This window comes from Phoxinus phoxinus (assembly GCF_949152265.1).
Source record: "Phoxinus phoxinus genome assembly, chromosome: 11".
In the NCBI taxonomy this organism is placed as follows: Eukaryota; Metazoa; Chordata; class Actinopteri; order Cypriniformes; family Leuciscidae; genus Phoxinus; species Phoxinus phoxinus.
The window spans coordinates 27,454,740-27,466,817 of record NC_136886.1 but is presented as its reverse complement, the minus strand read 5'-3'; the positions used below and the strand labels follow the sequence as shown (position 1 = coordinate 27,466,817).

General features: G+C 40.5%; 1 protein-coding gene across 2 annotated transcripts; it reads left to right on the top strand.

The window, feature by feature from the left end:
* The first annotated feature begins 738 nt into the window (after window positions 1-738).
* Window positions 739-11,782, top strand: ino80db (INO80 complex subunit Db). Of its 2 annotated transcripts, none has more exons than XM_079627583.1 (10): window positions 739-1,164; window positions 2,860-3,106; window positions 3,189-3,922; window positions 4,009-4,108; window positions 5,221-5,433; window positions 6,921-7,027; window positions 7,188-7,321; window positions 7,407-7,639; window positions 7,717-7,874; window positions 9,624-11,782. In XM_079627583.1, the coding sequence occupies exons 2-10, from the start codon at window positions 2,889-2,891 to the stop codon at window positions 10,367-10,369; spliced, it is 2,643 nt and encodes an 880-aa protein (XP_079483709.1). In that variant the 5' UTR covers window positions 739-1,164; window positions 2,860-2,888; the 3' UTR covers window positions 10,370-11,782. The 2 variants fall into 2 exon arrangements, with proteins under 2 accessions (XP_079483709.1, XP_079483708.1); XM_079627582.1 differs by having other exon boundaries at window positions 794-1,164; window positions 3,997-4,108.
* The last annotated feature ends 296 nt before the right edge of the window (window positions 11,783-12,078 follow it).

Below are 12,078 nucleotides of genomic sequence, written 5' to 3'. Positions count from 1 at the left end.
AAGGGTGTAGTAGAAAACCAAATTGCCTATACTGTTTTGGTAAAAGCTAGAATTAAGGTGTAAGGGGAAAATGCTTTCTAAATATAAGCATCTTGATTGGGTTTCCTTCTTATTATTGAAGTTGGATTAAGTGCAGCGTAAAGCCTGTTTTCCTCTGAAATATACAATTCTACACATATTCAGAATTCTGTTGAATAATTTTAAGTTAATTTATATTAATAACAAAGTAATGGATTATCATGAGTTTTACTCAGTTACTGCTCAAACTGTTTACGTGCCCTTGATCTGTACTTTTTGTTGTTGCTAATGTTAGGATCATGCTGACATCACTGACTGAATAGGGGGCAACATAAGACACTTTGAAATATCAGTAACACCTGGTTCAGAGTTTACATCACAAGTCTTGTCACCTTGATCATATTTATTGATGGCAACGAAGGGAAAATATGACTGACAAGAATGTTATCGTCTCACGTGAGGTTGCACTGAATTTGAAGTTGGTGATGTCATTCCAGGCATGGATGAGACGCGTGAGGGGAGGCTGTCGGAAAAGACTTTGGGGGAGATCCCTCAAAACTTGAAATCAATGACTGGGGCTTAAATAAAACTTCACGCTGGTCCGAACACTTCGGACAGCTGTACACACAAATGTTCAATCTGTATTGTATGTTTTCGAGATCTGTCATCTTTCTAAAAGCCGACAATGAACATACAAAGTTGAATTCCAAAATGGTTGCAGAGGTTGTTGTTGCACTGTTGGCTGTTGTCATGTCCCCCCAGTGCCTGTAGTTGTGCTGTAAGAAGCCTCGCATCCGATGACTAAACCAACACCCCCTTCTCTTTGTGTACGGCTAGTTTTATTTAACTAATCGACAAAGATGTGCCAGTAGGATTCGTGCAAAATTATATCCACGCGTTAAAAAACTAAATCTGCTAGCGTTACATGGGAAGGTAGAGGCGGAATATCCCCGCTGAGAGGAATAGCCGTCGACCGTATGAAAAGATCAGCGTAGCTAGTTTAGCACAGGCCGCAGTGATCGGAGGCTGAGCTGCTACCGGGAAGCAACGGACTCAAGTAAAGGCGGAAGACCGCTTATCACGCACTGCAAGGCGGGTGTCTCGCTACTCGACTCGGGGGGATTCGGGAAGTTTCACAGGCCAACGGTAACTACGAATTGCGCAGAAATAAAGGAATGTTTGTCGTCAAAATGTGTATCTGATATCAATTTTATTGTTATATTACTAAAACGTAAACTCACGAAACTAATAAAATTTTAACTAATAAATAATACCCCGAAACTTTCAAATGTCTCCGGTCGTCGACAACGCTTGTTCTCATTTGACAGGTATTTTGCTTATTATCGGTCCCGAGTGTTTCTCACATATAAAAAATATTCCGACGGCCGTTACAAAGTTTCAAAATACGTTCGAAAGATTTGTACGACGCAACAAAGAAATACATTCTGCCGCTCTGATTTTGACCGTATCTTTCGGAAAAATAATTAAATTGTTTCTTCAGGCGCAACACCCAACTTGCTCAATCCTTGCCTCAAAAGTAACTGATAGTGCTGCCCAAGTACATGATAGAGTAGTAGGCGGGTTGTCCACCGTCCCCTTGCGTTTTCAAAGTTGCTTTGCATGTCAAACGTATTATACTCTGCCCAAACACTTTTACGAGCTATCATTTTATGATTTAGTGTTTCACCTACTTAAAGCTCTGCTTACACCAGCTGTTTTTCTCAAGTGTCATTGATTGCTTGAGACAGGGGCTACTTTTCCTTCTTCCTGTCACTTTAATATTTAATGGTTTGAGCTGTTTATGCTGAGCAGCCTACACACTGCATACTTTCACGAGTGCTTTAAAATGCAGAGTTCAGATTTGTTAGGTGTTGGAAGTGACTGCAACATATATTGAAAGCTATTCTATATTGGATGTCACCTGACCTGCCAATAAGCGAGAATGTCATTTTTATATTAATGGTTTTATTATAGTTGTTTGTCATGTATAGTCAGTACCTGATTCATAGTTTTGTATACATTAGTGAGTGCTAGAAACTCCTTTATAAAGGAGCACAATAATAATGGAAGAGCTGAGAGGTTTGATTATCATTAATACGTCTCTGCCAACTATGCTGTTTAGGAGAGCTGTAGGGGAAACTGGAGCTTCCTGCAATTGAGATCAATAAAATAAATATTACAGTAAAGGCTGGAATACACTACACGGAAGAGATGTTAAAGCACTCGGCATTATACACTTGCCGACTTTGTAAATGATTACAGAGAAAAACTGAGCATCACATGAAACTGACTGAGGATCATACACTACTAGACTTTAAAGTTATTCCGAACACAAAAAAACAAATGCAGAAACATGCACCTCGTTGCATGGAGACAAATGAGAACAAAGTGTTCAAAATCAAAATATCAAAGATGATTGATATCCTCCGACTAGATGGAATATCTAAAAAAAATTTTTTTAAAAGAGTCAGAAATCTGGAGAAAAAACAACAACAACTCCCAACTGCCCAAAATCTGGAGAATGAAAACTAACATAGAGTGGAGGGGAAGCTGGGCAAAAGTCATGTAGTGTATTTTTAGCCTTAAAAGTATAGTGCATTTAATACCTTTATACCCTAATTGTACAACAATAAACATGTTTTTTTTTATATATATATATAAATAACATTTAAATAATTTAGAAACATAATTACAACTTTAAATAAAAAGCACATTCTCATTGACCAGTTGTTCTTTGTGCACTCCTAAAGAAGCTAAATTTGAGTTTTGGTAGTTGACTCAATGCTTTCATCATACTTTTGTCTTATTCACATACCGTTTTTTTGTTTTTGTTTTCATCAGCTGATGTTCCGTAGAGTTCCAGCCCTGGGATGTATGAAGGCAAACACATCCACTACTCGGAGGTGGACCACAAGCCTCTGTGTTCATACAGTCCAAAGCTTTGCAAGCAGCGCAGGCTCAACGGTTATGCTTTCTGCATCCGCCATGTGCTCGAGGACCGGACCGCTCCCTTCAGGCAGTGCGAATATGTAGCCAAGTACAATAACCAGCGCTGCACCAACCCAATACCCAAGGCTCACGACCGCAAGTAAGTTTGTGGACTAACAAATGTTTAAAGAAAAGATGTGCATGTTTAAAATAATACTGAAAACAATCTGTTTGTCTTTTAGGTATTGTAATAGTCACCTTCAGGTTATGGGTGTCCTCCCCAAGAAGGAGCGAAAGAAGAAACAAGATACCATTGAGTCTTTGGCCCTCAAAATTACCGTTCCATCCCTGGCTCTCAAAACTCACAACGGTCTCGAGCTTTTACCTCCATCCCCACCACCCTCCCTGGCTTGTCTACTCCCCTCAGATCCCTTCGCCTTTTGCAGGGGAGAAAAAATGTTAAAATCAAGCGGCACATTCCTGAAGAAACCACAAGAAAACCAAGCTCTGAACCATAAGCAGAAACCGCAAGATCACAGTGTTCCAGCGTTCCCAAACCATCTCAGAACCTCCGCTCTTTCTTCAACCCTTCCACATTCTTGCCTCCCTCCTCCGCAGACTGGAAGAACCACACAAACACCCATAGTTCCCTCCACCCCTAACGCAGCAACCCTACAAACCCCTTCAGTTCGTTCAGGTCCATTATTCAAAACCTCATCCACTCTTCCGGACTGCCATCAGGGCTCAATAGACACGGCTCCAACTGATAACAAAATTAAACTGGACCTCAATCATGCGTTTGATAAGAAGGTTGCCCCTGCAGTTTCAGGGATGGCACCAAGATGTGATGACATACATGGACAATTAATAAAAGTGCGCTCAGTTGCTATGCAGCAACAAGCTCCATGTTTGCAGAAGTTCCATAGATTGATGGACCAACACAAGGGGGGGTACCAAGACCTGAACCCACATTTAGGTAGGTAATTTTGACCTGGGATGTTGACGTTTAAAAATTAGTTTGGCTTTAGTTTGTTTTAATGACAAACACAGCTTGTGTCCTAGGGCTTGATTGGTCAGAAGACAGTGAAGAGGAAGATGGAGACTTGGGGAAGCTAGTGTCATATCAATGCCAGAGAATACAAGAGAAGCACTTTGAGGAAAGGTACAGTAATCCATCAGTCTGACAATCATCCATCCTCCACCTAATTTAATGCCAAACGCAAAGATTAACCCATATTATAATGCAGATCTCTGGAATACTTGATTCTGATTGGTCAATTGTCGGATTCTGCAGCTAAATTTTTTTAATGACTGCTAACTGCAACTTCTCGTATCACTACATGGCTTCTTTCTCACATAATAGAAAAAAAATTCTCAAATCAATATTTATGTCACCCTTTCACACGACAGTACAAATAGAACTTTCAATTGTTTCAGTGATCTTTTAAAGTAATTTTTGGAAGGTAAAACCTAGAGCAGTGGTTCTTAAACTTTTTGTCTCCAATGCCCCTATTGTCCACAACAATATTTGAAGGCTGGACATTCCTAGATTCTGTAAATAAAATTGCAAGATGCCAGAATTTAAATGTTTGAATGTTCCCACACTTTTAAGAATTTCATGACTTTTCCAGTTGTTCATTATGGATAAGGATTAATTCATAATATCAACTACTTACTAATTTCTACCCGATCAAATATTTTAGAACTTGGCATACAAATGTATACATTATACAAAATGTTTATTCATTATAAAATGCGCTTTTATGCAGCTCTAGAATTAAGGGTTGAATACCAAAAATCGATTTTTTGGTCAAGCTCTTGTATTGACAATGCAAGAGTTAAGCACTTTGTAAAGTCACCTCCAGCACATCCCAAAGACTTTCAATGAATTTAGGGTCTGGACTCAAGAGGTGCCAATTCATGTGTGAAAATTCTTCTTCATGCTCCCTCCCAACCATTCTTACACAATTTGAGCCTGATGAATCTTGACATTGTCATCCTGGAATATGGCCATGATGTGTCTTCCTACATGGTTGTTTAAGAAATGAAAAGCTACATGCACCTTTAATTAGGGTTAGAAGAACTGTTGCCAAACATAACATGCTAGAAACATAATCACTGCTGTAATGATCCAATCATTGACTCGAAAGCATTTGGCTATTTAAATCCATGGCATGAATATGAATGCTTATTTCCATTCTGTGACCCACCAGTGTATCGGAACCCACAGTTTGAAAACTGCTGATCTAGAGAAATCTCTTTCCCGTCTCGCAGTGCCAGCAGTTCCCGTGCTGAGCGTTTGGCAGGCTTCTGCTCATACCTGAGACAAAAACACACGCACCTTTACAGGGAGCAGAGGGGCTTCAGGAGAGAGAGAAGATCCCAGCATGCCCTTCGTAAAGCCCTGCTGCAGGCAGCAAGAGAGGAACCTCAACACACCGCACAGATTATTCAGGAACAACATAATGAGACCTCCACACCCTCCAGGTAAAAAAGTCCAGTCCAAAGGGAGCTATTCTCTACATCAGTAAACTCTGAAACGCTTCGATCGTAGCCTATGAGTTTTCTTCCTGGAACATAGACGTCACAATATTCCGCATGTAAATAATTCCCGCCAGAGGCATACGCAAAAAAAAGAAGGGATGAGGCATGTTTGAGATGTTTGTAGTGTGTTTTTGCACCCCAGGCCTAATACGGTTATGGAAAGTGGGATGACATTTCTAAAATATGCTCGAAAAGAGCATCACAGTCCCGCCCACAGCCGGTGCCGGAAGTAAGAATTCAATACAATTTCTCCATTGACAGTTGGGGTATAAGCCATAAAAACGTAACCATACATGGTAGACTTAAAACCAGCTACGGCTGTACTAAGCGATTGTATATGCTCATATAAACGCCAAAAGTTCATGGGGCACTAACCTTGTTTTGAGATAAATGCCTTTTATTCGCGATGTCTTCGATAAGTACTTCATTACCCACAATCCTGAACAATCCCACAATCCCACAGTGATGCATCTGATTGGTGGAAGTCGTGTAAACCTCGCGAAGGTCCGTGAAAAAACAGAGCGTTGCCATGGAAGCAGGATTCTAACCGTAGAGACGGAACGGACTGTTTTCTTTAGCGGAAGCCATATAAATCGTTTTTAAATCAATAAATTCCTTTTTAAATTAATATTTTGTGTCAAATTATTTATTTATTTGGTAAGGCTCTTTCGCGGTTGTGGCTTCAGTCGACTTCAGTGAGGCGCGGTGGTTTATGGGATGAGTAGTTCCTTCGCTCGGAAATGAAAATATGTACACAGTCTTGTACCTTTGCCTTTTTTTGGATTTTCTCTTCGTTTTTTCGCTCGAAATGATATGTTGTATGCTTATGAGTTCAGCCGTAGCTGGTTATCCTCAGACATGCTCTAAAACTCTTTAGATACGTATTTTTCCAAAAGTCAATGGGAGAAATGAATGGGAAATTTACTTCCGGCACCAAAGCTCTCTCGGTCTGTGGGCGGGACTGTGATGCTCTATTGGTTGATCAATGACAACACACTGATCCAGCTGACCAATCAGAGCACATTAGCTTTTTGGAAGGAGGGGCTTCATAGAGAGAGAAATTTGACAGAGCGATACTGACAGACTGGGAAGAGAGGTGCTGCAACAGTATAAATGTTATGAAAAACTGTTTTAGTAGACCCCAAATACAAAATCAAGACTTTGTAAAAGTGCACAATAGCTCTTTAAAAAAAAAAGGTAACTGGTAAAACAGGCGCATAATATCTTAACAATTGATATATCAATCACAGGCCCCTGAATCTTATCAATTCCTTTCCTAATAGTATCTCTTCAAGATTTGAGATATCAGCAAATAAGAGTATTAATAGCAGGTCTATCAAGTATTGTGATGCAACGTCCGATCTACACCCCTGATGTGCTCGACATGCTTTCATGTTGCAGTAGTTTGTTTTCTTGTTTTAATTCCACAGCACTGCAGTACCAATGGCTGGAGATGACTCAGGTTTATGCTTGGCTATCGTGAAAGGTGAAGACTGCAGAAATTCAGCCTTACCGTTCACCAGGCACTGCTTTCAACGTATCCTCTCAAAGTTCTTAACAATAGCTGACTGCTTTTGGCTGTTCGTCTGCATTCAGAGCAATTTTTTTCCTGTGACTTCAACTAACCATCTGCTTTGGTGATTGACCGATCGACTTTGGATCGTTCCCTGTGTTGTGTCCTTAATGGCACTCTGTAGATATCCTTCAGAACCGTTCACAGCAGCTGTTCTCAAGCTGCACTGCTCGCTTTGCAGATGGAGCTCAGTGTTCCATCCCTGTCTTTGACATCACGCACCAGACACCACTTTGTGATGAGCATGCCAAGAAAATGGTGAGAAACAGAAGACTGTTTCATTGCGTAATAAATTTTTGCTAGTAACTAATTCCACCATTTGTGCACTAATGGTACTTTACAGGACAATTTCCTGCGAGGTGATATCAGCCGGAGAACGTACCACCACCACCAGCAGATTCAGCGGCACAGGCCACTGAAGAAAGCCAAGCCTCCAGCACTTAGTAAGAAGCATAAGAAGAAAGGCAAGCGAGGAGCACCAAAGCGCCCTCAGAAACCCATTCCTCCTGCGCTACCCCAGGGTAACCTGGGAATGCCTTCCATTTTGTGCCTGCCCACTCAGCCTTCTGGCATAAGGTGAAAGCAGTGTGTTTTTATATGTGTGTATTTGCGTATGTCTGTGAATGCGCACTCATTGTCTTTGTGTTTTTCAGGAGCCCTTTAACTCCTGATTTAAGTGCAGATGAATTTCCAGATGACATCACCAATGACATCAGTGACATTCCACATGACCTAGTGTTGAATCAGGAGGATTTCTCGGATGTTCTGCCTCGACTCCCGGATGACCTGCAGGACTTTGATCTTTTTGAAGGTAAAAGTGCTATAATATTATGGAAGGGTATTGATACAGATTATTAGATTTTGATTTGATTATGATTAATTTCTGTATATTTCAGTTATAATGTCTATTTTGGTTAAAAACTATTATATTTAATTTATTCATTAATATATTCATTTTGGAAGGAAATACATTTTTTATGACAGGGCCTAATTTATGCAGTTAAATTCCTATGTTATTTAACATAAACAACCAAAAAGTTGGTAATGTGTAGTTATCATAAAATTATAAACTCATTAACACTTAATGTACAGTCTTTAGTGTCATAAGATCCTTCAGAAATCACTCTATGCTAATTTGGTGCTCGAGACATTTTTTATTATTATCAATGTTTAAAAACAGATGTTGCATAATTTTTCTTTTTTGTGGAAACCATAATGATTATTTTGCTGAATGTAAAATTCAACAGCATTTGAATTTGAAATATAAATTTTTTGTTACATAAATGTTTTACAGCCTCTTTTAATCAATTTAATGCATTGTTGATGAATAAATTATATTTGAAACTAATTGTTTAAAATATTCCATCACTATAACTTAATTCAGTGAAGGATCCATCCGACTTGATTAAATTTTTTGTGACTTTTAATCTGTCTGATTAATTTGACTGATTCATTAAAGGGATATTTAAGCTTTAAGAGCGTTAAGCTTTGTATCAGTAGAAACCCGGTAGTATTTTCGAATGACCGTGCTTCCCTCCCTCATGTCCTCTTGAGACGAGAGATCGTCATTTTGCGTCATCGGAGACTTTCCTGCCCAGAGGCTAAAAACTACAGCCACTATATCCGCATGTTTTCAACCCGGCCACAGTGGGTGGGATCTCACTCACAGAATGTACAAACAGTGTCAGCCATCTTTTTTTTAAGCTAAGCTAACAGGCTCTTGCTCTGTAGAGAAAGCGGAGTAGTAGGGGTGACCATACTTCCTCTTTTTCCCGGACATGTCTGGCCGGGACTGCCCGGGCTCTTCCTCCCGACTGCCAAGCAGGTCTCGCTCCTCCGCTGCAGCTGCTGCTCCAGGAGCGAGACCTGCCCGGCGGTCAGGAGGAAGAGCCCGGGCAGACTTCGAGCTGGGGCGGACTAACTTGTCACGGAGATTTACAATAAAACGGCGTCAGTTTCGAGTCAACTAGTAGCCTATTTCAATTCTTCCGATCCTGGCCTCTGTAACCGGTAGGCGTGGCCTCGTAGGGCAGCGAAGCAAGTGCATTCTGGGAGTTCATCCACATGAGCCAAAAATTAATTTTCTGACTTTTCTCAGTCTAGAAGGCACCAACTTCTAAAATAATTTTACATTTCTACTACATACGTGACCAAATACACATAGGTCAAATGTGTACAAATACACATTCATCTTTCCAGCGGTAAAGTATCTCTTTAAGATGACAGAAAGTGTCATTTGTCCGTGATTGAGACGTACACTGGTTTCACTGTTATCTTGTGCAGCCACAAGAACAACTCCATTTAAGACCTGTTTTTTTGCTTTCATTTTGTGTTTTTTCTGCAAACTTGGGATAAATATGATCTCATTTGCTGTGTGGGGCTGCAGGAAAAAAAGAGTAATTCAGTTTATGGGGAGATGGGGATTTTAAGAATTAATATTTTTACCCTTATACACTATACTTTCTATGTCTATTATTTTTCTGGTAATTGCTCTGTTTCCTTTTCTCACTTTGTTTACAGTCATTTTATATTCACTAATTCATGTTTATTTGTCATATAGGTAAGAATAGTGAGCTGCTGCCCACCTCTGAGGAAGCCGAGGAATTGGTTCGCGTTCTGCAGGCCATGAGCTCGTACCCAGAATCCCTTGCATGTCTAAGCGGAATGGCTGAGCTTGGTCCTGTAGAAGGGGTAGATTGTCGTAGCATGCCGGGGGGAGTCGTGGATCTACTGAGTGCGCGGCTATCTGCTGAAACCCTTTCCAGCCTGGAGCTGGACCCCAGTCTGCTCCCCACCTCTGAAGACGCTTTCCCCCCATCACCTCCGTCGCCACAGCCCCCTCTGACTCCTCCATCTTCTGTGGGGCATCTCACAGACAGCACATACACACAGAGACAACCTCATCTCCTAGCTAAGATGGATAACTCCAAAGCAGATCTGAGTGATCTGCCCCTTTGCAAGGACGAGGACATCTCTCATGGCTCGTGGGGCGTTCTCGCCCTTTCCCTCAGCGACTCCTCACAGTTTCACAGCCTTATTGCCTCAGACGGCCTGCTGATGTCCACAGCCCTCTCAACGCCAATGACCCCCATGCCCTCGGCCCCCTGTCAGCCCAGTTCGGCCCTCTCTGCTTTGCATCAGAGCAGCCAAACTGTCCCCGTCACTCGCTCCACACCCGCATCCTCACCCTCATCACCAACGTCCCAAACCAAGCACCTTCTCCCACCACTGTTCAATCACTGTGGGATCCCAGCAGACTTACAGCCGCACCACAGTACAACGGCACCCCCTATGGACCAGGCCTGAACTGCAGGCAGAACCAATTATTTGCTACGGTCAGTGTTCAGGGAACATGTTGCAGGTGATTTTTTTTTTTCTCTCCAATTGTCAGGGTCATTGTGTTTGTCTCCTCAGTCCTCTCATCTTTTTCCCTCACAAAGAAAGAACATCAAGCAATAAATTTCCTTGTTGGCGTAAATTAGTTGCTTTTTTTCAAAAAGCAAGCATAGATGGATTTTAGCCATTAATTTCACTTGTATCCTTAAACACATATTTAATATATTTATAGAGTAGCAGTCTGCACAACTAGTTTTATTGATGAGTGAAAATGTGTGGTAACTGGTGAAAATGTGGTTCTCGTTTAGAGGTAATGGGCAAGTTTGTCAGTGGCAAACACAAGGGGAAAGGTGTCATGGTTGTATCACTATTTTGTCCCGTGTGATGATTAAAAAGCTCATTGTTTTGGCAGATGGTGTTTGTGCTTTTAGTAGCCGTTAAACTATGGGGTCTTGCTCTAAGTGTAAGTGCCTGCCATAAAAGCTGTGTAACACCTCTATAATTAGTGTATTGCAAATCAACATAAATTACACTTTGCGTTGTCACTTAGTAAGAACCTGTGAGTGCACAAAAATACACCCCTGAAAATATTTAGAGGCATTTATTCCCTGTTTTTGAATCCTCACGCAAGTAATTACCTTCTCACATTACCGTAAAGTTACTCAAAGTGTTAAACTTTGATTCTGAGTGTTCAATGTGCTCCTGTGTAAGGCCTTTAGCTGAAGTGATAGCAGTTGTGGGAAATAAATGGTGTAAAGCTATAGTTGGTTATCTTGTCATGGCTTTTAAAGAGAGTAGTTATGATGCCTTTACCCTCATGTCATGTCATGCCAAGTCTACATTTGCATTTTCCCATTTATGTTCTTTGCTGATGCTTTCTTACCAAAGCGGCTTCCAAGAAACCCTCTTTTTATGTCCACAACAGAAAATATCGTTATATCAGTATATCTAACTGAACCAATATACCGTAATGAAATCATGTTTGGGCAGTTAAGCTTTTAAAGAGAACAGTTAAGTATAACCTTGATTCAATGTCATTATAAAACGAATAATGATGTAAAATTGTGGTTTGGGTAGACTTGCCGTTGTACCGGATAATGCTGCTTTTATCAACAGGCATACTGACAGATATCCTTGCACACAGAGGGTTGTCTCATATACTTTTTATACTTATTCACTGAATGTATCAAGTCAACAAAAAAAAAGTTTATTATAACCTATTAAAATGTTATGGTCCTCTTCTTTGTTCAAGGTATTTTATGTCTTGACATGTTTACTTTTGTTACTTAAGTGCTTGGATGTGGGCGTGTGTGTAGACAATGTGTAAGAGAAATTCTATTTGTTTTATTTGAAATGTGTGAATTAAAACTGCTATGACCACGACTTTTTGTGCACTCATTATTTCAATGTGCTGTCAGCGGCAATTTTTTGTGTTGCAAAGAAAACACTGTGATGACACTGACTTAAAAGACTATCTGGATTAGGTTAGTCCATGTACAAACTAAAAATGACCAGGCACAGAGATGATTCATACCATATAGGCCCTATGGCTGGCTTTCGAAACAGATAAAACTGTAAGATTTTAAATAGTAAATAATGACTCATTTGAATGGAATCTTTCTCCATGCCAATGAACATTACTTGAATAAACAGAAGAGGGCGCCAAATCATTATAAAAT